Raw genomic sequence first — 27,271 nt, 5'->3', positions numbered from 1 at the left:
ATATCTTCATAACTGCCAAGATGGTTTTTTGGTGCACCTTTGTGTGTGTGTGTTGCAGGGGCATTTTGGGTGTCTGTGTATAGCAGTTGTGTGTCTGGAGTGTGTGAGGATGTGGTTGTATGATCATGCCAGTGTCACTGTACCAGGATGAACCTGTATGCGCCAACCTGCACCGATGTGTGTCTTGGTGGTATCAGTGTGTGTCCATTGAGGTCGTATTGGAGTGTGTCCACCTGTATTGGGGAGTCTAAACATGATTTGTTGTTGAAATGCATGTGTGTGGGCATCATCGCGTGATGGTGGGCCCTGTGTGCATGTCAGTGCGTGCATCATGGGTTGCTTTCCTAGTCTTGCGTATGTGTGTGCCTGTGTGTCAGTGCATGTGTGTGGATTGTGTGTCTATGCTGCGTGTGTAGGTGTCTGCGTGTGCTTTGTCGGAATGTGGAACGTGTGGCAATGAGTTCTGTACGTGACATGTATGGAGAGGTCCGAGCCTCACTGCGTGTCAGCGTGTGTCTGCTTTGGAACGCCGGCCAGCACGTGTCGGGGTGGCCGCGTCGGTGTGCGCCCCCGCTCGCGCGTGTCTGCGTGTGTGTGTGTGTGCATGTGTGCGTGCATGTGTGTGTGTATGTGTGTGCGCGCCGGCCCTCGCTCCCCCGCCCTGCCCGCCCCTCCCCGCGCCCCTCCTCCCGCCCGCGCCGCCCGCCCGCTCCCTCTCCCCGGAGTGCGCCGCTTCCAAACTTTGTCTAAACTTTCACTTTCACAGCGCGGCGGCGGCGGCGGCGGCGGCGGCGGCGGCGGCGGCGGCGGCGGGCGAGGGTGACCGGCCGAGCGGCGGCGGCATGGAGTAGACGCGCGGCGGCGGCGGCGGCGGCGGACGCGAGAGGCAGCGGCGAGCGCGGCGGCGGCGGCGGCCCCGGAGCCGGCGGGGCCGAGCCTGCGAGCGGCGAGCGCGGAGCGGCGCCGGGCCGAGCGCGGGGCCGCGGGCCGGGCGGGCGCAGCGCGGCGGAGGCCGGAGGAGCCGAGCCGGAGCCGGAGCCCGAGCGCGGCCGCCGCCTGCCGGGCCTCCCCTCGCCGCGGCCGGCCGCCGCGCTCCCGCCCGGGCGTCCAGCTATGTACTCCCCGTACTGCCTCACCCAGGTACCGGCCGCCGCCCCCGCGCGACCCGGGAGGGGAGCGGGCGCAGGAGGCCGGCCGGCGGCGCGGGCGGGAGGGCGGAGGGGGAGCTCGGCGGCGGGGGGGAATGAGCCCGCGGGTGGCCGAGGGGTGCAAGCCGGGCGACGGGGAGTCCGGGCACGCGTCCGGACGCCCCGGTGCGCGTGCGACCCTGGCCCAGGAGCAGACTCCTATTGGGGTTCCGGGGGTGGCTGGCTGCGTGCGTGGCGCTGCCCCTGGAGCGCGGAGCCGGAGTGCGTGTGTGTGAGTGTGTGTGTATGTGTGTGTGCGCGCGCGCGCGCTCGACTGGGGTGCAGTGGGCAGCGGGACTCCCGCCGACCTGTGGGCGACTGTGGCGTGCACCCGGACAGCGTGGCCGCTGGCAGTGTTTGCGGGGTGACAGAGTAGCAGGGGGTGGTCCGCAGGGCGCCTTGCGGGGAGTGGGGCTGGCGGCGTTCCCTAGGGCGGGCGCAGCGGTTCCGCAGGGTGGCAGCGGCCGGCATGCGTGGCGATGGCCCCTGCGTGCTGCCGGGGTGCCCGGGGCGGGCCGAGCGGCCCGGGCGTCTCCCCAAAGTCTTTGTTCAGGCCTCACATGGGAGCGGGGCTAAGAAAATGGCGGGGCTCCCAAATTTCTGTGGGGCAGGGGAGGGGAAGGAGGGACGGGCCGACTGCCAGCCCAGGCCGCGCCTCTTCGCCGACCCTGGACGCCGCAGTCGCGCCCCCCCACCCCGAAAAAAAAAAAAACAACTTTCCTTAGCGCAAACTTTCCGGCCCCAGCGACCGCGGCTGGCTGCGGCGCCGCGGACCAGGCAGGTCTGGGGAATCCCGTCCCGCTGCCTGGAGGCGGGAGGGGCGGGAAGGAGTCGCGGACAACTGCCGATCGTGCTGCGGCCACGCCGTCGAGTCAGCCGCGGGCGCTGTGCCGACCTTGGCGCGCTGCGAGAGCGCGTCCCGCCTCCAGCGAAGTTCCCAGCACCGCGCTCGGTGCAGGGCGAAAGAGGCCGGGGGGGATGTCTGCCCTGCCACCCCACCTTTCCTGGAGGTGGCTTCAGGCTCTGAGAGGGCATAGAAGATACCCAGAGCCCCACAGCGGCCCTTGTAGCACTGTCTCCTGGGCCATACTATGGCTGGCAACCCAGCCTCCGCAGAGGGACACCTGGGGGCCGCCTAGCTCTGCCTGCCAGCAGAGCCTACGTTTGTGGGGAGGGGGCATCTCTAGGCCAAGTCTGGGGTCCTAATTGTCCCCTCTGCCGACCTGAGCCTTGCCAGCTGTGTGCCAAGTGTGCCCAGGCTGGGGAATGGGAATCCACGTGAATATGGCTGCAATGCGGGTGTGGTTTGTGGCAAGGGGCTAGACGGTATGTCAGGGGTTTGTGCCAGCCCCCTCCCAACAAACAGAATGCTTGTATCCACAGATGCGTGTGTGTGGTGTGTGAGTGTCAGTCTCAGGGTCTGCATGTGGCCTTGTGGATCAGGCATGGGCAACCCTGCATGGTATGGACGTGTGTGTCCAGGAGCGAGGGTTTTCCTGTACAGAAGCAGGTGTGAGTACATGTTAGTGAGGTGCATATGCACACATGTGTGTCACAGTGTGTATGCAGGTGTGAGCAAGCACTCTGGCCTTGATGGCAGTGTGGGGGGCCCCCACACCCACCATCAGTCAGGGTGGCCCCGCTGACTGGCGGGCCACCCCATCTTAGGCCCCCTGCACAACGACCTCTATACACCTAGCTGGGTGTGAGCTATGGCTGGCCAGTGTGGCTGGTATTTGGGGCCTAGTGGAATCAAGACCTCATGCTTGAGCGGCCCTTGGCCCACTAGCCGCCTGCTTAGCTCCCAGGCCTACCCTCCTCCTTGGCCTGGGTGAGAAATTGGCTCCTCAGACATCACAGCACCCTGGGAAAGAAAATACCAGCTGGCCCACTGGTGACAAGATGAGGAAGGGCTGGGGTAGCCCCCAGACTCAGGGCGATGGCCAGGCCTTGGCTCTCTGACACCCCAGAAGGGAGCAAGGGGTCAGCTCTGTGTGGCAGGCCTGAGTGTGGCAGGGTGTCTGGGGAGAGAAGGGGGCATGTGCTTGCTGGATTGCGCTCCTCAGCTCTGGGCAGGCAGCTGCTGTTGACTGGTCAGTGGAGTCCAGCCTGCCCCTCCTGCCAGTCACATTTCTGGGAGCTAGTCTCTGTTTTTATAAATCGTTCTGCTTCCCTAGTTTGCTCTGCCAGTCTCGTCTTTTCCTGTATCTCTGTCTTTCTCTGCCCCTTTTCCATCTCTCTCACTGTCCTATATCTGTGACTGTCCCTGTCTTTCCCTATCTCTCTCTGATTCTGGCCCCATCTCTGCTCTATCCTCCCCCTCGAGTCTCGGACTCTGTCTCTCCCTGGCCTCGTTGTGTGTGTGTGTGTGTGTCTTTTTTTTTTTTTTAAACCAGAATTGGCTTCGATTTTAAAGTCAATAAATGATTGAGCAGGAACGAGCTTGGAGCAGCGGGGCCCTGGCGGGGAAAGGCACTGTGGGCGAGGGGGAAGGGCGGACGTGATGGTGCAGGGGGGAAAAATCTCCTGGTGGAAAAAGCGTCCAAATCCAGGGTGGCTGGGTGGGTGCTTGCTGGGGCTGTTTGAGCCCACTGCAGCCACGGGCCTGAGTCCTTTGTTGAGGGGAATGGGGTAGATGGCAGGCCCCTCCACTCCTAACAAACAGAGCTGCACACTGGATGTGCACACACAGATACACCACCGCTGCCGCCAAGATGAGGACACGAACGACGCATTTGTGCTGACGTCCAGACACACGGCCATGGACGGACGAACTTATGGACACAGAAAAAGGTGGACCTGTGTTTTCTCCCCACCAGCACACACACACACACACACCAACACACACGGACCCGTTGATATAGGACACGTGTCTCTACGTGAACTCACGGAGACACAGCAATACTGGCCAGACACCTTCGGATACAGGCTGACTCAAGTGTGTGTTCACCCTTACACTTGCTCACACAGACCTGACACAAGACACACACCTTGACACAGACATGAGGCTGTTGGCTTACCCGGGTGGGAACACAGACATACATGTTCACCAACATTGCCTGCCACGCGGCCGCAGGAGCAGTGGAATGTTCACGTACCCTTATTTCCACACAACCACATACACACTCCCTCAAGGGACGGTGATGGGCTGGGGCCTCCCTAATGTCCCCCTGCTCTCTCCCTGGGTCTCTGTGGCTACCTCTCTGTCCCTGTGAAGCTTCTCCTCCCCATCCTGATGCCAACACGAGAGCCCCTTGTTATGGCAAATTTTCTCTCTGGCTCTGGCCCTGCCTGCTTAGCGCCCATTGCTGGGGGTGGGGGTTGGGGCGGGAGGCAAGTGTGGTGACCAGCTGGGACAGAGTATACCATGCTTGGGGCTAAGTTGAGCTCAGATAGACAGAGTTCAGAGCTGAGGGCTCTGCTGGGTTAACACAGGGGGGACTGGAGCCAGGGGTTCCTGGCCCAGTCCAAAAGGTCTTATGTGACCTCAAGGGCTCCCAGGTGGAGCCGTGGAAGCAGAGGTTGAGTGTGAGACTTTGCCAGAGATAGCTCAGGGTTTGAGCTCCGGCTCTGCATCTTCTAATCCTGTGACTGGAAGCACAGGATTTTCTTGGTCTGTGAAATGGGCAGTAAAAAAAATTATTAAAAATATTTCAATGGGTAATAATGATATTGATTTCTCATACTGAGATTAGGCTCAGGGCTGCGCCTAGCATGTAGCGTGTGCTCAAGGAAAGGAATGATGTGTCGTTTTGGTTATCACTGTTAGGCCAGCCAAAGGCCCTCCTAGCTGAGGGCAGGCCACTCCAGAAGGATGGAGGGCAGGGTCAAGCACCTCCCAATCATAGAAATCCAAGTGGACTGCCTGGAGGAAGGAGGAAGCAAAAGAAGAGTTGGGAAGGAAATAGGCCATCTCATGGCCCAGCTGTTTTTCCTCAGGTGGGATACTGGAGGCCAAGTAGGCGGCAGGAGGTAGGGGGGCTGTGAGCAGGCAGGGCAGGGGGGCCGGAGGGATGGATGGCAGGGGTTCAAGACAGGGAGAGGTGATAGTGGGGGTGAGGGAGGGGACAGAGAGAGAGCCAAGACCTGGGCTGCCCTGTGGGAACCGTGGCATTCGTGGGGGGCTTCAGTTGCCCCTGGTCCTTTCCCTGACTTGGACCAAGCTGGCTTTGAGGCTAGGCTCTGAGGCCTTGGGCCAGAGTGTGCAAGGGTGTGTACATGTGAGTCTTCAGATGTGAGTGGGTCAAAAAACCTAGGAATCTTGGTGGGTCCCGGTGTTGACATCCTTGTGGCTCCAGAGTCATTTCTGTGTCTGCATCAGGGCATATTGTCACCTGGGCCCATCATGGGGATGGGATGCCTGTGCGGGACCCTATGAGGGCACTTGACAGGGTCCAGTGGGCATTGCAGGTATGGGCAGGGGACGGGCGTGCAGCTGTGGCCGGCAGCAAAGGCTCCCTGGTGGTCAGTGTCGAACCACTGGCTTCCATTTCCAGCCCCCTGGGAGCCTGGCCTTTCTGGTCCTCTTGGTTCCTGTCCTGTGCTCTTGAAGTGCAGGCACAGGGGGCCGGCCGGGGGTGTCTCACAGTTTCCTCCAGCTGGACCGAGAGGCTGAGGAGGCCTGGATGTCGGTGCTTCCCTCCAGCACAGCGCTGAGGAGGGGGGCTTGTCCCTCCTCGCGGCGGGGGGAGGGGAGAGAATGCAGTCTTGTGCTTTCCTACCCCCAAACCCCTGGATGTGGAGGTGAAGGGACCAGGTAGGGGGACACCCCTGAGCAGCTCCCCGGATTCTTCCGGATTCGCGTGTGCGTTCGTCGGCATGGCGAGCCGTGGAGGACCGTTTCCCGGAAGGTGGCTCTGCATGTCTGTGTGGCTCCCTTTCCGAGTGCCCCTGTGTCTCAGAGGGCGTGTCAGTGGATGCTGCCTGCTGTCTCTGAGGGTCATCCCCAGCTCCGTCTCTGTGCATTGAGGTGACACCGGGGTGGGGGGGTGTCACCATGGGTGTCAGGATGCCCGATGTGGTCTTTGTGTCACAGTGCCGCTATGGTACGTCACTAAACGAATCATCGATCGAAGCCTCCTGTGTCTGGCCGTCATGACGAGTGGTGTGTCAATGTGTCTCACCGTGTGGGGCGGCCTGTCTGTGTCCACCTGTGTTGGTATACCCGTTTCCCTGTGTGGGCCGACAGGTATCACCCCCATGGCGCTGTGTGTCCTTGGGCTTGTCCCAGTGACCATCGATTGGTGTTTCTCCACTGGGACCCCTCTCCGTGGCCTCCCCCGGCCTCTCGGCACCTTGCGAAGGGCCCACTATGGCGACCAATCTAGCGGCTGGGAGTGGGCCGGCCTCTCCGAGGCTTCCCCTGAGGTCTGGCGGCCGTGGTGGCCGTGCTGTGGGCCCCACCCTTGCCCCTGGCCCGGCATGGACAGAAGCCCGTTGTGTGGTGAGGTGCGGGTGTATGTTTGGGCCGCCCACAGGCCTCGCTCTGTCTGCCCGGCGCACATTGATCTTGGCTTCTGCCCGTGTCCGTCTTGGCCTGGCCAGCTGGGGTGTCCGGCTGTCTCCATGGGCCTGAGCCCACTGCCCCCAGGGCCAGGTCGGCCCCGGGTCCCCCACCCCGACACCGCCCTGCTGACCCTCGGAGGCTCTGAGAGCATGGTTTGGAGACTGAAGCCCCCTCCCTGATTTCCCCTGCCCCCTCTCTTTCCTCCCTCTCTCGTCCCCTCCTCCCGCTCCCTCTCTCCCTCTCTCTCCTCCTGCCAAACGCATCTTGGCTCTGTCTGAATATCTCTCCTCCTCGATTTTTGGCTCCAGCTCTGGGCGCGTTCACTAAAAGAAGGGCTAGCTCCCCCCTTCCCCGCCCCCCTTCCTTGCCGCCTCCCCCCAACTCCGGAGGAGCCCCTCTGAGGGCGGGAGTGGCCGCGTGCAGGGGCCTGGGCCCCCAAGCGGGCTGGGCTAAAGGGGGCACAGGCCCGGCGGGTGAGGGGGCTGGGTGGACTGGGCCTGGCAGCCTGAGCCAGCAGTGGCTGGGGTGACTTTGCTGCCCGGTTGGGTGGGCGGGCGGGTGGGGAGGGGTCGGGGGCACGGAGCTGGGGTGTCTGGCTTCTGGTGGGGCTGGCAGGCCTCTGTGAGGCGCAGCTGTGCCCAGAACTCCGAGCTGCGTTTGCCATCACTACCGATGTGGCTGCGCCAGCCAGGGAGGGGGAGGCGGGTGGCGGGCACTGCGGCGCTCCATAGCCAATCGGAAGCCGGGGTTGCACTGGGGAGCTCTCCCCCCACTGGGCCCCACCCTGAGCAGAGACTGGGGGTGGTGGCCAGCAGCAGGCAGGGGGCAGTGCCACCACCATCACCCAGAACCCGGCCCCCTCGGTTGGAAGCTCCGTGCCAGCCTTCCTGGCACATATCAGGCAAAGGTGGGGGTCTGTCCCCACCTGAATCTGCAGGAGCAGAGCTGGAGGAAGCGGCAACCTGGAGGAGCACCCCACCCTTTTGGCCCTAGGAAGCAGCTTTCTGTCCGGCGCAGCCAGGAGCTGGGGGCGGGGTAGGGGGTGAGTGCCTAATCATCCGAGATGGTCCATCCAAATATCGGCTTCAGTTGAATCATCTTGGGGGTTTATTCTGGGTCCGTCTCCCACAAAGTTGCACATGGTCACTGGCACACAGGCACAAAGAATCACATCGTCACACAGGCATGGCACGCAGGAGCACACAGACACTGGGGTTCCCATACAGAGGGGCTCGCTTCACACACAGACACTTAGAGATGCCCCCGCCACACCAAACACAGTGACTCGGGCTCCGTGCACAGGGTCACGTGCGGTGGGTGCTGACTCTGGGGCACCCATGGTATACAGTGAGACACCATGAGACACAGGCACCGCCACCACCCAACAGCACACAGCCCCACAGACATGTGCTGAAAAGTACGTGGCACACACACGCAGTGACACTCTCAAACACATGGTGAGACACACACACCTTGCGATGCTTGGAAACATCTGGTTGTCACACTTGGAGGAGAGTTTGCCTCTGGCATCTAGTGGGTGGAAGCCAAGGAGGCGCCCAGCACCCACAGGACACAGAAGTGACCCCAACCACAAATAATGATCCAGCCCTAGTGTCAACCGTTGGGCTGAAGTGGAAAAACTCGGCTCTAGTATATTGTTAGACACACGCAGTCACACACACCTGAGCCTGGCTAGCCCCTGACACCCACTGAGTACGTGCGTGCACACACAAATGCACCCGGACAAGAGTCTGGCTAGCACAGTGTCTCACACTGTCTTGCTCACCAGGACCCAGGTATTGTCAACAAATGCATGCCTCCCCCCACCTCACAGACACACAAGCCTGGGCACAAAAGGTGGGGCATGTACACAATCCCATGCTGCTCCAGCACATGGGGATGAGGGTCACACCTACACACCCATTCACACCTGGGCCACACTTGGCCCTGCTTGGAAATGGAGCCTCAGAGGTGAGACCTGCCCTCCTTGTACCTTCCCTTCTACCTGCCTGCCCTGCTCCCAGCTGTTTTTAAGTGGCAGATCCAACCATCCCAAGATGGAACTGCCTTTAAGTGGCAGTTCCATCCTCTCCTGATGGAACTGAGAGCTCTGAGTCCCAGTGCTGGTTTGTAGATGCCTGGGGGATACTCCTACGAGGCCACATGCCCGCCTCTGCCCACAACACCCCTGCCTCTGGGCCCCCGTTTCACAGTCTTGCTTCTGGCAGCCACTGAGACAGTCCAGGATGGAGGCGAGGCTGACCCCTGAGGCTCTGGTTCTCCATGCGGCTGTCTCATTAATCCTCTGGCCGTTGACTCCTCATTTCTGACTCTGGAGAAAGAGCAGAAGAAAGGTGGCTGATGGAGTCCTACAGGAAGAAAACCTTTCAGAGGATAATAAGTGGATGAGTGTTTGTCCTCAGAATCGTAGCAATGGCTAAAGTGTGCTGAATGCGCGCTGTGTCTTGACCTGACCTATGTGCCTCCCTAGCTCGTCTCCCTGAATCCTTCCACACGAGGTGGACATGGTAAGGGTTAGTTGTGCCCATGTGTGTCTCTGACAGTATGTTAGACCGGGTTGCTCCACTTCGGCACTGTTGGCCTTGGGGATATTTGGACATTATTAGGAGAGTGGGACCTCTGAGCCAATTTCCTGGGTATGAATCCTGGCTTTGTTACTCAGTAGCTGTGTGACCTTGGGCAAGTTGTTCAACTTCTCTGGGCCTCAGTTTCCTCTCATAGGGTTGTGGGAAGGATCAGAGGAGTTGGTTTATCCCAAGTGCTTTAAAACAGTACTTGATGTAAAGGAAGTGCTTGATTCGATAGATGAAAAACAGATTCTGAGAAGACGTGTCCTGTATCAGGGCCAAGGGCTAGAAGGTGGAAGAGCCTCGCTCTCTTCTCTGATCACCCCTATCCTAAATCTTACTGATGGGAGAAAAAGCTAGCTTATTTTCTGGCCTTTATGAAATTTCAGAGTGGCCCTCTCGGCCCCCATTCAAAGTGTGTCCTAGCTGTTGATGTTGACCCTTGAACCCTAGTTATGGCTCTGACCTTCAGCTTTTCTTCTGTCCCAGGGCTCAGAATGAGAGTGGACGGTCATCCCACCCTCTCTGCACACCCACCGGCCAGGCTTATCTCACCTTCCTGGCAGGGCCCAACGCCCTCTCCCACACCTTGCCGGGCACCTTGCCGGGCACCTCGCCGGAGCCCTTGTGCTGGGGGTGCAGCCGGGGGCCTGTGCATTCCTTCCACAAATATTTGCTAAGCACCTCCTGGGTGCCAGCCCTGTTTAGGCCCCGGGGGCTCGGCAAGGAGCAAAATCAGTGGAGGTGCCAGCCCGGGTGGGAGGGTAGACTGTGAACCCAATAAACAAGGGAGTGTCCAGTATCTGAGACTGCGATAGGTGTTATGGGGGAACGAGAGCAGGTAGGGCCCTCGGAAGTGCTGGGCAGCTACGGTTTTAGCAGAGGTGGTCTGGCGGCCTCGTGGCTCAGTGTTGACTTTCAGTTTGGTTGTTCTGCCATGGCTCAAGTGCGGCCTACCAGGGCCTTTGCCCTCTCCACAGGGCGGTGCGGAGGTCAGGGGTACGTGACTTGGTCTGGTTGCCTGCACCATCCGCCTGGAATGCACAGCCTCTTGTTGCTGCTGTCTGAGGTCATCCGTTATCCGTACTTGTGGATGCCGGCCTGAGACCCAGGGACTAGATGGCCGGGGCCTCTTCTCTATAAAAACTGGGACTCGATGGGCACTGGGTGCTCTCAACTGGACTGCTCTGAGCTGGGGGGTGGGGCTGGGGCAGCTGGTGGCCTGGAGTGGCACTTCCACCTGGGCCCCTCGATTTAGCTCCCTCGGGGCGGGTCCAGTTTATTTTTACCCAGCCTGTCTCCCTGGCAGTGCCAGGCTGCGCCATCTTTGTAGGGTCTTGGGGATCTGCCCATGGTTTGAGGGGACCCAGCTTTGTCTGCTGGACCCCCAATTCCCACCGCTGGACCCCCATTTCCCTCCACCCCCAAAGCTCCAGGTGTGAGGGCTCTGGACTGGAGCTGGTGGGGTCGGCACTGCTGGCTGGCAACCCTTGTGCCCAGCCTGGTGGCATTTGGTTTGGCGTCCTGCCTGCCCGCCACCCCCACCCCATGCCCGGGCAGAGCCGAGCGGCTGCTGCTGCCAGTCTCCATTTCGAAGTTGAGGTGGGGGTGGGGGAACGCTGGGCACCTCCTGGGCCCCCTGCCCGCCGTGTGCCACCTGGGGCTTGTTCCCCATGCCCGCTCTGTGGAAGGGCCCAGCCTGCTTTTCCCACTGCCCCTTTGCATCCCAGAGCTCAGAGAGGATGCCTGCCTGGCTTCCATCTTCCCTGCTTGCTTCCTCCCTCTCTCGCCTGCTTGCCTGTAATGGCTCACCATTTTTGGCATCTCCTCCCCCTCCCCCTCCCATAGGCGCCAACCTCACTTCCAAACCTGCTGTTGCTGGCTCTCTGGCCTCTGCTGCCTGGGACTGGGGACCTTGGGAGAGAGGGTTTGGGCGGCCAAGCATATGGGCTCAAGGAGGGCTTTCTGGGTGCTTGTGTATGTGCACCTGGAGGAGGAAACATGCTTCAAGCCAGCTCGTGCAAGCAGCCTCGAGGTTGGCAGAGCTGGGCTGCAGAAAGAGGGTGACGGAGAAGTGCAGACACTCCCACCTCTGAACTGACCCTAGGGCCTGGTGTCAGCCTCTGGGACCCAGGGAGACCAGGCAGGCATTTCTCTCCAAGCCCAGGGTCTGGACAGAAATGGGAAAAGCCAGGCTTCATTTGGAGGGTGCTCCCACCCCTCCTCTGCCAAGCCTACCCCCTCCCACCCTGGGCTTGAAGATTTCTGTTCCCCTTCCCCAGAGCTGGGGTAGGGGAAACCAAGCCCCACGCTAGGCACTTGTGCCCACAGAGGGACAAGGGCCTTAGGAGGAACCGGTTTACTGCCCCCCCCCCCCCCCCAAGCCTGGTGCCCGCCTCTCTCGGCACTAAACAAAGTTTGCTAAGTAACTTCAAATGTTATTTGAGGACGGCCTGGCCTCAGCCCAAGGCGGCCCTGTGGAAACTTGTTTTTCGCTGCCGAGGCTGCAAGTATCAAAGACACACTTTCGGGGGGGTGGGGTGGGGTGGGGGGGTGCTTCGACACTTCTCCCCTCTCTCTGGCAGGGGCTGGTCCTGAACGGACACACAGACACACAGAGGCCTACGATAGCAGAGGGACACACACATCATGCTGTGGCTTGTGACACCAGACACGTGACAGCCGAGGATCATAGCACTCCCCAGAACATACACCCAGCGCACACATACAGACACACTGAGGGGGGCAGGGTGGGGTTTGGAGGGTACTGCCCCCAACCCACAGGCCCTGGGGTTTTTCCAGCTGGTGAGGTTTTTCCATACTGGGGAAGTGCATGACACAAAGCCTGGAGTTCTGATTTCTCAGGTCTCCTGGCTGTGAGTGGGTACTCAGATGGGTCCCCTCCCCTTTCTCAGCCTCAGTTTCTCCAAGTGTAGAAGGAGGCGCTGGGCCCCAGGGAGGGGTGTAAGAAGCAGAATCCCACACTGATTAGAAGAGTGACTGGGTTGAAATCAGTAAAGGGAGCAGTGAGTCCTTTAAAAGTGGGATCTGAGCACAAGGCCTGGGGTACAAGTTATGCTTGTAGGTGTCAGCTGGCATTTCCAAAAACCTGATGGGTGTCCACTCTGACTGGAGGCCCAGACCTCAAGCAGCTCTAGGTTCGCCAGTTCCTAGGGAAGTCTCTGTTTTTCTCATCTTCTTCCTCCATTTCTCTCTTGGCTTTTCTTGGTCTTTCCCTAAATCCCTCCTTCTCTGGGTCTCCACCAGCCCTCCCCAGGCCTGGAGCTCAGGGAAATTGTGGAAAACAGGCTCAGGGTGTGTGTCCCTCACCAAAGCCAGCCGGGCCTGGTATCCTCTATGCCCTGAGGTTCCTGATGACCTTCCTGGGGTGGAGATGGGTATCTGAGCTGACACAATGTGTCCCCCTGGGGAGGGGTGGGCTCCATCATAGGGTCACCTCCCAAGGTTTGTAAGCAGGTGGGATCCCTCTGAACAATAGAAAGGGCAAGGTGGACAGGACACTGGACTGACCTGCCCCCAGGCCCTGAGAATCTCCTCATCTGTCAGCCAGACCCTCACTGAGGTAGGTTTGTGGGGGTCCCCTGGTCCCAGCCCCACACACCACTTCATCTCCACTCACAGTCAGTACGCGCAACACCCCGCCACCCGCAGTCTGTCGCGCAGTGACAGCCTGTCACAGGCACTGCCGCACACCGGCACAATCTGTCGTCCACGCACAGTCTCACACACAACCTGTCACACACACGCACACACACACAGCGGCACAGTCACACACACAGCCAGCCTCACGCGATCACACCAAGCGTCACAGCTTGTCACAGCCATAGACTTCACAATAAAAATAACAGCTAGCAACTCCAGAGCAATTATGCCTGGGCAGCGGGTGGGCGGGCGCACGTGACCTCCTGTAACCTTCCCAGCGGGAGGCAGGTATGAGTAACCTGTTTTACAGATGAGGAAACAGAGGCCAGAAGGGTAAGTGCCAAGGTCATGAGGCTAGAGGTGGGATGGCAGGAAGTACTCAACAAGGCCCCCAGGGGCAAGCAAGACTTAAAAGATCACCCTGCTTTTCAACCCAGTCCTATGCAACTGACATTCCACCTTCTGACCCTCCCCATGGGAGTTCCCTTCCCATTCCCCAGATAGGAAAAACTGAGGTTCTAAGCAACCCAGGCAAAAAACAAGGGAAGGGGCCTCCCGGTTCCTTGCTTAAAAGGGCTCAAACGGTCTGCTCTCCCCTGAGGATATGCGAACCATGCCCTCCAGCCCAAATGTCACTTTGCTGCTTGTGGCCCGTGGTGGCTGCAGCCTGCAGAGCCTTTGGCTGGGGCCAGGGTTCTGGAAGGCAGAGAGGTGGCTGCAAAACTGTCTCCATCCACAGTGAGGGGTGGGAGTGGCGGGGGTGGGAGTGGCAGCCTTAGGCTTCCAGGCAAGTCCCTCGGCCCCAGCCATGCCCAGGAGACCTGGGCTGCCCTACACCCTTACTCCCCAGGGCCCTCCGCATTCCAGTGCGCTTCCTCCTCCTCCTCCTCTGCAGCCCTCTTTCCCTTGCTTTCCCCTTCTTTGTTCCACCCCCGTCCGCTCCCCGGGGCTTCCCCCATTAGAGCAACCACAGCCAAAACCAACACCGCTCCAACGACATCCCGCTGAGACCCGCCGGGCGGCGGCGGGCCCTGCCCCCTGGCCCGCTTAGGGGCCAAATCCTGGCTCAGCGTGGCGGCGACTGCGGCCCCGGCGCACGTGTCGGCTCTTAGGGCAAGCACATGCGCACACCCGGCTCAGCGGCCCCGACGGGGCGCCTGGGTGGGCGCACTCCCGGGTCTGCGGACACTCGGGCGCGCGCACGCACGTAAGCAAGCTTTCGCACAGAAGCTCAGACCCGAGTGGCCAACGTTCCCTAGCCTGGCGCCGGCGGCCGGGATCCCAGGCACTGCCTGCTCTGCGCATACGCAGGCCCCACACCCCATTGGGACTGCTGGAAGCACACCTGCCATAAATATATACCCTTGCCCAACATCAGATGGGGGGCTGGCACATATACATATACACAGACGCGCGCGCGCGCACGCACACACACATCACGCACTTGCACTCCTGCTTGTAGCCTGAGCGGTGTTCTGAGCGCGAGTACTGCCCTGCGCCGGCACTGGGGGTCCCGAGCTTAGGTGGGTAGATGAGCCTGAAGGAACTGCTGGTGCCCACGCACACGCCAACAGGCCCACGCGGGCACGCACCTCTCTCTCAGTCTGCACACGCGTGTATTTCACGTGAGCTGCACACCTACCAGGCCGCCCAGGGCCCCTGGCTGCAAAGCCGCATTCAGGCTTGGAGGGGAGGGGAATGGGACCCGGAGGCCTAGTTCCCACCGCTTCCATTTCTCTTGGAACACCCACCTCCCCAAATGTCCCTGGGGCTCAGGTGAGACGCCCCGGAACGGGTGCCCAGTGGCGCCCCTGCATGTGCTATATTTATATTGGAAATTTGTACCTTTATATATATATTTCTTACAAGTAAGAACCTCCCCCCCATTCCGCTCCATGTTTGTACTTGGGTTTTACCATCCCTATTCGGCTTCTTCCCAAACATGCAAAAAACACACGCACACACACATTTCTCCTTGCAGGGGCCGTGGGGCGAGGCGGGAGTTGCCCCCCCCCAATTGTGGACGCCCGTCGTTCTTAAAGGCTAGGGACCCCCCTTCCCGCGAAAGGCCGAGCTACATCACTGAATCCCTCAGCCCTACCCGAAACACAATTGCGGGGGTGGGTGCTGGCGGCGAGACATTGCTTTTTGGTGTGTTTGCTGTTGCTGCTTAAATTAATCCTGAGTGACGGCCCGCAATTCCTCTCCACAAAGAGGCCATTTAACGCCCCCACCCCCCGCCCGGCATCTTGGGCGAAACTTCCATGTGCGCCCCCCCACCCCCACCCCCGAGTCCAGCTTGGCAGCTCAGGCCGCGCGCTACCAGCCCTCCTGGACTTTCCCTCAGGTGCGCCCGGGGGCTTGGAGGCGGGTTCCCTGTGCGCACTTTGGACCTCAGGAGCGAGTGTGGGTGGGTTTTGAAGGGATGGGAGAAGTCTTAAAATAGAAGCGCAGGGCTGAACGGAGGTGGGGGAGGGTGTCCCAGGACTCCTTAGACAGCCCCACTGCTCAACCAAAGCGCTCCGGATGCCCCGGGCCCGGTGGAAGAAAGATCGTCTTCCGTGCCTTCTCCCAAGCGCCCGGAAGAGAGGATCCAGGCGGTCCCTCACGTCGCCTCGAAGCCCCCTAGTCCGCTTGTGTATCTGTGGAAACTCCGGCGGAGACGCGCCGCCGGTGCCTGTGTGTTAGCCCCGGGGTATGCCCCTAGCCAGGCTCCTGCCGCCAACAGCTTCTTTCATTGTCGCCTCCCGGGTATTCTTTCTCGTGTGACAGGTCCCCGACCCGTTTCAAATGGCTCACGCTTGGATAGGGGGAACATAGGTGGGTGTGGGTGGTGGGGAGGCCTGCCCTGAGCTCAGGCAAGGGGAGGGCCGGGTGTTTTCCGTGCGCGGAACTTGGGTGCTGACTGTCGTTGTCACTTGCGTGGGCCGCACACCATAGGGTAGAGGGGCGCGCACAGCCCTCGATGGTGCGGACAGCCGGGACACTTGGAGGGCCGTGAGCAAAGTCGGGTGTGCGCGTGCGCCGGGCGAAAAGGCGGGAAGCGGTGTCCTAAAGCCCCGGATTCGGAAAGCGCCTGTGGCACAAGGTTGGGTCGCTCCCGCGGCGGAACCGCCCGGAACGAGCGCTGAGTGAGGAGTGAGAGGGCCGCTGTCCCCGCGGGCACGCGAGGGGAGCCCGGGAACGGGTGTGAAGGGAAAATGGCAATAGGCGAGGCTTTGGGCGTTTGCCTCGCAGCCGAAGCCCCAGAATGACGCCGACTAGACTCTGAGGGGGGCTGTGGCATCCTTCGGACGCAGGCGCGACACCCTCTCGCCCGGGGCGCGGCCCAACCTTCCCCGCGGCCCAGCAGAAGGGGACCCGGCGCGGGCGTCGAGGGCCGGCCTGGTTCTCATTCTGGGACTTTAGCCATTTGCAGCACCCGAGGCCTGCGCCAGAAGGGGCTCAGATGGCGGCGTCCCTTCCCCGGACGCGCGGGGTGGGGCTCGGGGCCGCAGTGGCCTCTGCCCGTCCTCCCGTGGCCTCTCGACATCCAACGGGCGATAATGCGCGAGAGGGCTTTGCAAAGAATGCGAAATTCATGATTCCAGCTCTTTGGCCGCTCGAAGGACGTTTAGAGCTTAGGTGCCCCAGAATCCGAGGGCAACTTTGGGGCGTCAGTATGGAGAGAACCCTTGTGCTCGCCTCAGCCGCCAGACCCTAAGCCTCGGGACGAGCCTCCCCATCTCTCCTTAAGTCGCCTCTTTTTGTGTGTGAATAAGGGCGGGGGAAATTTAGCAGGGGAGCATTTTGTTTGTTTCAAGGGTTGGCTGGGTTTGGGGGCGTTTGGCCTCCGGCGAACACAGGGAAGAAATGTGACTAAGTGGCAGAAAATGCGCTTTCCCTTTCCTTCTTTCCCGCCCTCAGGCCGCGGGAGTTGCGCAGCTTCTAAGAACCTTTACACAAAATTTCCCCTCCAGATCTACTCTGATCGGCACCGCCTTCCCTGGGCCCTGACTTCTTGAATTTGGGGCGCTAAGGCCTCTCTACCCATTGCTACCAGCCATTTTGCAGCACTTCTGGGCAGGCCAGGGGGGAGAAGAGGAAAAGTGGAAAAAGAACATGTGCGCCGAGTGGGCCCCGACTTAACCTGTTGGAGGGGGAGGCTAATGTCTGGTAGGCATCTCCCTAGTGAAAGCCTCCCCCCGCCCCGCCACCCCACCCCCACCCCGCCAAGCTCTAGCAGCCCCCGGCATTCAGAGAAAGCGCTCCGATCCGCCTCTCGGAAGCCAGTCATAAACCCGACTTCTCATCACCCGAATTACTTAAGGGCGCTTTGATGATGTTAGGTCCTTTTCCTTTTCCACGTGCAGATGACTCAGCCCTCTCCAGCTGTGACTGGGGAGGTGACCCGGGGCAGCGGTTGACACTGTGCTCCGTACTCTTGACCCAGAGGTGCCCCATCCCCGCCGCATCCACTTCCCCAAGCTTCCAGACCACACTTAGCTCCCCTTTCCTCTCTTTTTATTTTTCGGGTCACATTTTCCCTCTTCTCTAAAAAAATTATTTTCAAAATTGTAAAGGAGTTTTTGTACTTTTTTTTCTTAACGTGAGACAGAGGCTGGATAATGGAAACAGGCATTTACAAAAAGCTGGGGGGTGGGGGGGATATATATGCCGGCAGTCGGTGGAGCTCAAGCCTCGCCTGTTTGGCGACTGAGCTTTTCGGTCGCCGGTTCCCTGGTTAGAACCGGCGTGGGGCACCTGGGATGTCTGCCGCTGAAAAGGCGCTGGAGAAATGCGAGGAATGATTATGATTTTAATAAAATTGTCTCTCATTTAGGAGCGCGCTTCTGCACTGCCTCTGTCGTCGGAGCCCGGGTTTGCCACGGCAAAGTCTGTAATCAGAGAAAAATACCAGCTTTGTTGAGGGTTAGAATATATCATTGGCTAATGTGTGTGGTTTTTCTTTTTAATAATGCTAAGCATTGGAATAATTAAAGAGTGAGAAATAACTCGTCTCTCCTCTCCCCTCAGCATTGTCTTATTTAAGGGAGGAAGGCGCACTTTTAGGCAAAGCTGGTTAGTTTTAATGCAGGCTTTTTTTTTTTTCCTCAACTGCCTTCCCTCCGCTCTGGTCTGATTCGCAAATCCCCAAACTGGCACAAGCCGGGAAACTTGCTTCTGCCGCCGTTCTTCTCCCGGAGTTGGAGCCTCCCTTTCCTTTTTCCCCTTCTTCAGAGACAACCCTCTCCTCGTCCCTCCCCCGCCCCTGAGCCCTGACCCACTGCCTGGTTTTCGCTAGAGCGATTTAAAAAAGAAAGGAAGAAAGGAGCCGGGCTCTGGTACCCCCGTGCCAGCCGAGGGCGTGTTTCCCTGGCCGCTGGCTGGTGGGAGAGTCAAACCCGGTGGCTGTCGGGTGTAGGGTCTCAAAGAATCTTGCCCTGCAACTCCCCTCTCCCCCCCAAAAAAACAAGTAATCAAATATTTCTAAAGATTGTAGGCTCATAGAGCTCAGATCCCTTGTCATATTTTAAATGAAGCAGAACAGTTCTTTCTTTCCAACCTCATATGCAATAGGAAGAGAAAATTCAGTCCTCGAGAGCTTGCCTTGGCAGCCCTATGCCGTTGGTAGAGGGGAGAGCTGCCTACTTGGGCTGAGCCTGGCGTCCAGCCCCACCATGGTGCCGCTAACCACAGGGCCTAGATTTGGGGCAGGAGTGCAGGGTCCAGGGCAGTGGTGGGAACAGCCTGGGGAGATATGAGAATAGAAAGAAGAAGCTCTTCATAAGGATTTCAGAGGTTTGCTCCAGGCTCCTCAGAGAGGAAGCTGCTGCCTTGGTCATTCCCCCAGGTGTAGGGGAAGGACTGGCTTGAAAGGAAAAGAGGCTTCCGCCATGCCATGCTCGGGGAGGACACAGCTGCCATGAGAAAGGAAAGGTGAAAGTGGGCAAGAAATTGGGGGTAGGGGCTTTTACAATGGCTTTGAGTTGCAGAGGGAGTTATTTATTTACCTCAGGTGTTTTCAATTAAATGTGTTCCTCTTTTATTTTCCTTGTTATTCGGTGCTTAGACTCTTCAGCAATCCCTTGCATTCATTTTTTTTTTTTTTTTACATAAGCAGAAACTTTTTTCCCCCTCGGAGAGATATTGTGGGAGGTATTTTGCCTTCAGTGCTTTCTCTTTCCTGCTTTTTTTAAAATTTAATTTTAAAATTATAAAGTAAATTTAGTGCGAGTGAAAGTGACGGGGGAGCCAGCTGGGGCTGAATTCAGGGAAGGTGGAGGCAGCTGCAGCAGAGTTGGGCCTCCTGGCCCCACCCCAGGACCCCCTCACACTGTAGGCCCCCTTCTGCCGAAGCCACCCCCTTCCTCTCCCTGGGAGGCTCCTCTGGACAGGGATGAGGAGAGTCTGTCCTGATAGATGCTCATTCACTCTTCAGGAACCCCTGACTCTGCAGAGCCACGTTTCTTTTACGACCCACGCATACCAGGGGCCCCCATTTCCTGCCTGCTTACTCCCCCTCAGTCACTGTGGCTATTCTGTTGAGTTGAGCTTGGTGGGCCCAGTATGTCTCCCACATTTGCCCTGCTAGTCTGCTAACCCCACTGTGCAGTTGGTTGCCCTACTGAAGGGATCAGAGTAGGGCAGGCACAGAAAGAGACAGACAGACAGACAAAGGTGTAGATAACCCTCTGCAGCAGTGAGGATTCAAAAGGCTTCTTTACACTATGAATTTTTATGGTCACATGAGTAGTGCACTCAGCTCTGTAACACACGTGTATACTTAGGTGCTCAAATTTGAGGCTACCGGTGTGGGCAGGATCTATTTCTATGACATATGAATTATGAGAACACTGGAGTTGAAAAACTGAAGGCCCCTTGAGCAGTACTGAAAATGTTCTATTTCTTAATCTGGGTGGGGGTTTACAGGTGTGTTCACTTTGTGAAAACATATTGAGTGGAAGCCTTAGAGCTATGTGCTTTCATTCTATGTGTCACACTTAAGTTTAAAAGTTTGTTGTATTTTTTTAAAGGAAGGTACAGCCTCAAAAGTGAAGGCCCGAGGGTTACAAAATAATAATAACTATTATTTAAATAACAATGCTCTCCAGCCTGTTTTGCTCAGGTCTCCCCACTAAGGAATGGGGGGGGGTCTCGTAAAAATTAGTGGGCTGATAAAAAACACTCTCAGGCATGTGGCCCACAGAGACTTCCTGACCCATCCACGTGTGCACCGCGCCTGGAAACTGTTTGCAGACTTAGGTTTAGCTGTGGGATTTTAACATCTCAGGACCGAAGGATAAAAAGTGGTAAGGAAGATGTTCCATGCCAATTACATTTTGCTGTCAACATCTGGAAAGCAAAATTGCAGCTGTTCTCCCCTCCCCATTACCACCTCATCTTTTTTTTTTTCTGCACACTTAAAGTTTTTGTTCTTATGCCATCCGTACTTCGATTTTCTGCACTGATAAAACATTTTCACGGCTCTGATGAAGTTGAGTTGCTGGGCTTGGGCTTTAAAAAATATATATATATGTATATGTCTGTGTCTTGCAGTCTGACAATGTAATTTTTCTTGAGCGATTTATTTGAACAAGCTGGCAATCAGTGGATAATCCCCTCCCCTATCCAACCCTTTCTTGCCTTCCCAGCACCGTTCAGGCCCAGAGCTTGGGGGAGAGCGCTTGGCTACCCTTGCCTCAGCTCCCTTGGGCAGGTACTGACAGCTTCTCCCTCCACGGCCCTTCTGCGGTGTTTTTGTTTTCCCTTCGCCCCCCAAAAATATTTGAACCAAAAAGCCTCTTTTTTTTTTTCCTCCACCCACAGCAAACTGAAAGGGCTAGTGAACCGTGATTCAACAGAGCGAGGGCGCCTCTTTTCTTCCTTAGCATTAATTAACTCAAGTTCGTTAGGACGTCGGGTCTGTCGCCCACAGTTTTCTCTTGTGTGTGCTGAATCGGGTCATAGAGGGAGACTTCCCATGCAAACAGTTTGTGTTGGAGCTGGAGGACACAAGAGGGGGAGAGAGGGTAAGAAAGAAAGGGAGCCAGTGAGGGATGGATTGTGGCTGAGGGGTGGGCACAGTCCTAAGCTCTGAGCACCCTGGTGCCAGCCTCCGAAGGGGCTCCACACCAGGGGAATGAGGATTCTCGGATTTCCTTGGCAGTGATCCTGATAATAAAATAGTTGGGCGGCGGGGGACAATGCATTTTGAGGGAATGAAAAATGTCTTCCTTCCAACTCCTAAAATTGTACATTTGGGGGAAGCCGCTTCCCTGAATAGGGCCCGCCCAGCTCCCCGAGCCCTCGGAGCAGTGAAAACCTCGGGCTGTTCCCATCCTGGCCACCGGCTCTCTGCCCCAGGCTCTGGGCACTGCCTGTTGCCACAGCAACTGCAAGAAAGAGGTTCTCTCTGGGCCGAGGGGAGTGCAGACCAGGCAGAGGGCACCCGGAGCTCAGAGAAACTCCCCTCTTGCCCTGGCCCTTTTCTCTTGTGGCAGAGGCAATAGACCCGGCAAACAAGGGGGTGTCAGGGCAGGAGCCCACCAAGAGGACCTGTGAAGGCCACAGGAGTTGCCTCCAAGCGCATGGGCGAACGGTGGGGGAAGGGAGAGGACCGTCTTCCCTGGAGGATCCCCAGGCTTTTTCTGGGGTCGGTAGTTGGGGCCCAGGCTTTGGGTTTTCAACATTTTGCTGTTTGTTCTGGCCTCCTCTCTTGCCCTCCAGATATTTTCACAACGTGCTGGGCACAGACCTCGTCTTCACGTGCTTGTCTCCCCTTCCCGTGTCTCTTGTCAGTTTTTCAGTTCTCCTTTAGCGGAAGTTGTAAAGTTGGCTTGTGGGGTTCTTCCTTCTTCCCGGGGCCCTTGGTCACCAGGAGTGACACTTTGCAGACCAACGTGGTGGGTGGGTGAGGCTCAGGCTTCGCACTGCCCTCGCCCTGTGAAGCCTTCGGCTGTCATCTGTCCTGGGCGTTCTTATCTTCGGAGGCTCCTATCCTCAAGTAGACCCCTGGATGGACGACTGGTCTCCGACCCTCCCGGCTTTTGCATCTATTTGGTGATACAAGAAAGTTTCAAGCTAGGTAGTGAATTAAAGACGAGGGTTTTGCTTCTTCTACTCTGTAAACAATGAAAGTAAACAATTTCCAGTTGCACTAGGGAGAATAGACTGTCTTCCCCAACACCTCCCTTCCTACCCGATTTTATTCAGGGCCAGGAGGGAGAGGGGAGATGTGCTTGGAGCAGGGTAGTGTTTGGAGCCAGAACGACGCTGCCTGTTGGCCTGATCCCAGGCCACCGCTCCGGGTTTGTAGTCCTGAGGAGAAAAGGAAGGGAAGGAGTGGGGGTCTGTTCATAAGAGAGGAGAGCACAGCCTGATTCTGAGGCAGGCCTGGTCCTAGACTCAGCCCGGGGTGTGGGGCAAGTCCACTCAGCCAGCTGAGGGTGCCAGAAAACCCCGTCCGGGCCCGCCATTCCTGAGCAGAGGAAAACAGGCCCAAGTCAGCCAAAAACCCGCTTTGTCCAAATTCTTCGAGCCTCCTCGCAATGTGCATTTTCTGGTTTCCATGCTTGGCGGTTCCAGAGTCTTGGATGACTTTACACTGGCTGCAGAGCCCCTTCCTGCCTGCCCCCCCAGCAAGGGGAGGCCCCACCCACCTCTCAGATAAGCAGCCAGCCCCTTCCTTTTGCTGCCTACGGTGGTTCTCTTTCCATTTCTGTCGGGGAGTCGGGCCACTGCTTTCTTGTACCCCTTCTGTGGAACAAGATGGGAGAGCTCAGAGATATGAAGTTGGCTTCCTTTCAGTTCAGACCCAGGCTGACTTATAAAATCCCAGGAATTAAACTGGCTCATCAGGGCTCTATCTGTGGCCTTTTAAAATTTCTTGCGTCTTTTTTTACTAGGCTGCAGATATACAGTAGTACAATGGATCCTGATATGTCTGGTAAATCCTAAGTAGGTTTTGTGAGTCATTTGGACTCTTTGCGTATAGTTCTCCAAATTAACACAGACAGATATAAAATTAGTATGTGTCCAGAGTCTGAAAGAATAAATCTGAGCCTTAAAGAAGGCAGGATGTAGACAAATAGAATTTTTTTTTTTTTAAGATAAGGTGACCTCCAAACAGGGACCCTGTTTTTAAAGATATCAGTTTTTTGCACTTCTAGATGTTTCACTATTGGCAGGTATAAGTCGATTGCAAAACCTGTCTCAGGCTGGGACAATTATTTTGTTTCCTTGAAGATTTTGAATACTGTCTATATGAGTGAGATTCTGTACACATGTCCCTGTTTTCCCTCAAATAATCCACAAGGCCTCATTTGTTCTGTCGATTTTTGGGAAAACGACACATTTAACTTTCTCAAGCTAGGAGCAGTCACTTTAGCTAGTTTTCCTTCTTCCTCATCCTCTTCTTTTCCTCTTTTTTTGCCCCTGTCCTAGAGTCTTTATCTTTTCTCCTTTTTCCTTTTCAGCTGTGTCCTCTTTCCTTCCTTTTCTGTCCTCTCTTTTTGCAGTTTTGGGCCCAGCTTGTCTTTCTCAGGATTGGTCTTCCTTCTCTCTTTCTTTCTACCTCTTCCTATTCCTCTTAACCCCCGCCCCCTGTGGCCTGTTCATTCTTTTTCTTTTGGAGACACATTTTTCCTAGTGATGGCTAAAACCAGCACGGGTATTTCAGAAATGTTTCCGTGAAAACTGTTGCTTTAAAAAAAATCAAATTCTATATACGTGACAGTAATGAGAGAGGCCTTTCTCTAGCAAAGGCAGAAAAATTCCTTTCCACAAACTAAAAGCTCATGTGAATTTTAAAAGTCTAATCTCTGACTTCTCCGATTTTTGTTTTAAATGAGGGAAAATACCTTCTCCTTCAAATTTTGCTTAAGTTTTTTCCTTTGTTGTCTTTAATTTTCTTTTTTTGCTCACTACTCTCTCACCAGCATCACTGGCTTCCTTACCCCTTCGTTGCTTTTTCTCTCATTCCCTTTCTTCCCTCCCCTCTCCTTCTCCTCCAAGGCCTGCCTGTCCCCTTGTTCCGTCTAGCCCCTGAGCCCTTGCATTTATGGGTGACTCAGCCCTGGAGAAGCCTTGAATCCTCAGAGGGGTTTTTTTGGTGTGTGTGTGTCTTGGCTCTCTTTGGGGTGCAGGGTGCAGAGTATCTGAGCTCCCAGCCGAGACCTGAGACCAAGGGGAGAAGAGAAGGAGGCTGAGTCTGGGACAGGTAATCTTCCAGAAGGAGCCTCTCTGCTCTCTTAACAAAAGGGGGACAGTCCCCTTTTGTCTGGGGCTTCTGTGGGGCGTGTCCAGGACCCAGAGCTGCCACCAGTGGCATTCAGGAGGAGGGGGCTGTAGGGGTGGGGCAAGCCAAGTGTTTCTCATGGAACCTGAGCAATTCTTCTCAGTGTGCCCCGCAGGAGGGAGAGAGAGATCTTCTCACCACCCTCCCCTGGCTGCTCACCCAGGAAGGCCTCCCTCTGAAGGAGCAGGGTGAGGGGAGTGCTGCCTGGGAGTCCCTCAGCCCACCTTCAGGGTTGCTGGCCACCCCACCGGCAGGGCAGGTGAAAGACAAATGGTGATTGTTCTCCTTCCCCATTCCTCCCCTGGGAAGCACCAGGTTGCTCCTCCTGTTAAGGGAGAGTTGAGGGAGCACAGTGGGTCCCCAGGCTCCACCGAGATACTCCACTGGTCGTCCGGTCGTCCGGTGCCACTTTTATGTCCAGTCTCTCCACCATTCCATTGACCTTTGACCTCTCCCTTCATCCAAGGTCTTGTCCTATTTCCCTAACTTCCAGTGGAATCCATCATCTCCCCTGCCACCTGCCCAGCTGTGCCACCGGGATTCAGAGTTGACCCATGTTTAGCGCCTGGCAGGGTGGTCTGTGAGAGGGAGCATGATAGAATTTTTCAGGAGGCTCACGCTGGCCATGTTCTGTTTGGTGTCCAGTATTTAGTATGAATCAAAATACCAGAGAAACACAGCATGCCAAATATAAACTCACTTGTGGTTTCTACCGTCTCATCTTGACTTCACTTATTTATTTTTTGTTCCATCTCATCTTGAGATGGAGAGGCAAGGTTTGGTATCTTATGTTACTCAGTTAACATCCTTGGCTCATTGGACTGAGGGTGGTTATTAACGTGATGTTAGGTATTGAATGCCACCCTAAGAGGCCTGTCTTGCAGTGACACCTGCCTCTTGCTCTCTTGCCTCTTAACTTTCTCTCGGGCCGCCCATGACCTCACTTCAGGCCAGTCAGGGCCTGGCCTGAGGTACCAGGTGCTGGGTGGCACCTTCTCCATTGTCTGGGTCCAGCAATGCTCAGGGCTGCATGTTCTGTTGGGGCACACCCCTGGCCCTCTTCCTCGAATCTTTCCGCTGGGCTTAAAGGCCACTGAGGGTTTCAGATGGGGAAGAAAGGGGCGAGAGTGAGCAGCGACCTTTCTGTCGCCAGCGGAGGGTTGAGCCTCACCTGGGGAGAAGACAGCTGTAGGAACTGGTTTCTGAGTAGGGTCAGCCTCTCCCGGTCAGTGTTAACCTCCTCCTCTGCTCTTCCATTTTTTTAAATAACTGTCTCCTCCTTAACTGCTTTACAAAGGCCTAAAGCTTGGCTGCTCCGGAGCCCCTACCGGAAAAGACCCCGCGGAGACTTCCACACTCCTGGCTGCCCTCCCCTACGCCCCTCTTCCCACTGGGAAGGAAGGCCCAGAGCAGGGGCCTCCGGGGAGCACGTTCGGGTGACTCGGTTTCCCCAAGGCTGTCTCACGTTTCCTGACCGGGCTCTCTTCTGCCTAGTTCCCTTTCTTAGCTCCCTCCCTTCCATTAAGTTTCTCATTTTATGCTCTTATACCTTGCTCCCTGTGGTTTGGGCCCTTTAATCTGAATTGAACAGGGCATAGGTGAGTGTTCACCCTCCTCCAACCAAGGAACTCTAAACACTGAGCGAGTGGAGCAGGCAGAGCTGGAGAGCGCAAAGAACTGAGCGTTTAGGAGGTGCTGGTGGTTCGAGGGTGGCAAGGCGCAGGGTCTGGAAGTCGTGTCCACCTTCCTGCCTTTGTCACTTCCCCCTGGGGTTGGCTGCTGTGTTTGTGGCTGAGTGTCGTGCTTGTCAGCGGAGTGCTGTGACAGGAGGCTATTTTAATAAACTGTTGCAGTTTCTCCATCGGAGCTGCACTGCGTTGGCATCCCTCTTCACCGCTAATGGAGCGTGTGTGGCTGGGTGTGGGCCGAGGGAGGCACCGAGCTGGATGGGGGCTGGGGAGAGCGAGGCCGGGCAGTGCTGGGGGCCTGCCTCCCAGTCTGGGAGCGCTCCGGGGAGCGCCGCCAGACTGGGGGAAGGGGTGGCCGCACCCTGGGCGCCGGGTCCCTGCCCTGGAAGTGCTGCTGGCAGCGACACTTTCCAAGCTCTCTTTCTTCTGCTCTTTCTATTCATAGCACGGCAGGCAGGCTCGTGTGTATGGCCGGGGAGGAAAACTTCCACTCGCCCCTGTGCGTCCCATAAATAAAAAAAGAAATAGAACCAGAAAAAGAGTGTGCGGGTCTTAGAGAAAGAGACTGAAACCAAAACACAGAGAGAAGGCGCAGCTGCTTTCCCCAAGGCCTTCTGGGGCTCCCTCCCGCCCGCCAGCCCGCCCGGAGTCAGGCCTTTATTTATTTATTTTTCTGGCTTAAAAAAAAATTCTGTGTCTTTCTCAGTCCCAGTCCCCCTCAACCCCCTTCAGATCTGCTGGGTGGCCACTGCCAAATAGACCCGAGTAGGAGCCTGGAATGAAAAATTCATAACTGCTGGACTTTGCTTGTTCATTAGACGTGAACTTGTCGATTGGGCAAATTGTTTTTGGTCTCCAACTGCCGGGGGCTCTCCCCACCCTCTCGGCTCGCCCGGTTCCCTCCTCCCCTTGGACGCAGCCATTGGCTGCTCGAGGATGTCTCATTGCCAAATAGGTGGATCCTTCTCTGTCTCCCTTCCCCCTTTCTCCCCCCCACCCCTTTTACTGGCTTTGGCACCAGCGAATGGATGGGGATTGAGCATGAAAGGGGAGAGAGAGAGGGAGTTTGAGAGAGAGAAAAGAAGCAAAAAAAAAAAAAAAAAAAACCCAAACCCAACCAGCGCACACACATACACACAAACACGCACACACTCACACAACACACACACACACACACACAGCCCCATCCACGTCCTCCCTCTCTCCCTCTCTCTCTCTCCTTGCCTCCCTCCCTCCCTCGCTCCCTCCCTCTTTTGCACGCTTCTGCCAGCGACGGTCTGCAGCCGGTCCGAACTCGTCCTCTTCCCCGGGAATCTGTGAGCTCCCCCTCTGCCTGCGATCAGGCTCAGAGGCGGAGGGAG

At 57.1% G+C, this 27,271-nt stretch overlaps 1 protein-coding gene across 4 annotated transcripts in view; it reads left to right on the top strand.

Annotated features, from left to right (window-relative positions):
* Nucleotides 1-1,059: 1,059 nt before the first annotated feature.
* NFIX (nuclear factor I X) overlaps nucleotides 1,060-27,271 on the top strand; it is a 94,054-nt gene continuing 67,842 nt past the window's right edge. For all 4 annotated transcript variants that reach the window (XM_052642777.1, XM_052642775.1, XM_052642776.1 and 1 more), the window contains exon 1: nucleotides 1,060-1,140. In XM_052642777.1, coding sequence (XP_052498737.1) covers nucleotides 1,114-1,140 — 27 coding nt within the window. In that variant the 5' untranslated portion in view covers nucleotides 1,060-1,113. The remainder of the gene's footprint in view (nucleotides 1,141-27,271) is intronic.

Source organism: Budorcas taxicolor, chromosome 7 (genome assembly GCF_023091745.1).
Source record: "Budorcas taxicolor isolate Tak-1 chromosome 7, Takin1.1, whole genome shotgun sequence".
NCBI classification, from domain to species: Eukaryota; Metazoa; Chordata; class Mammalia; order Artiodactyla; family Bovidae; genus Budorcas; species Budorcas taxicolor.
The sequence above is the reverse complement of the archived record's forward strand: the minus strand, read 5'-3'. Positions and strand labels throughout refer to the sequence as shown.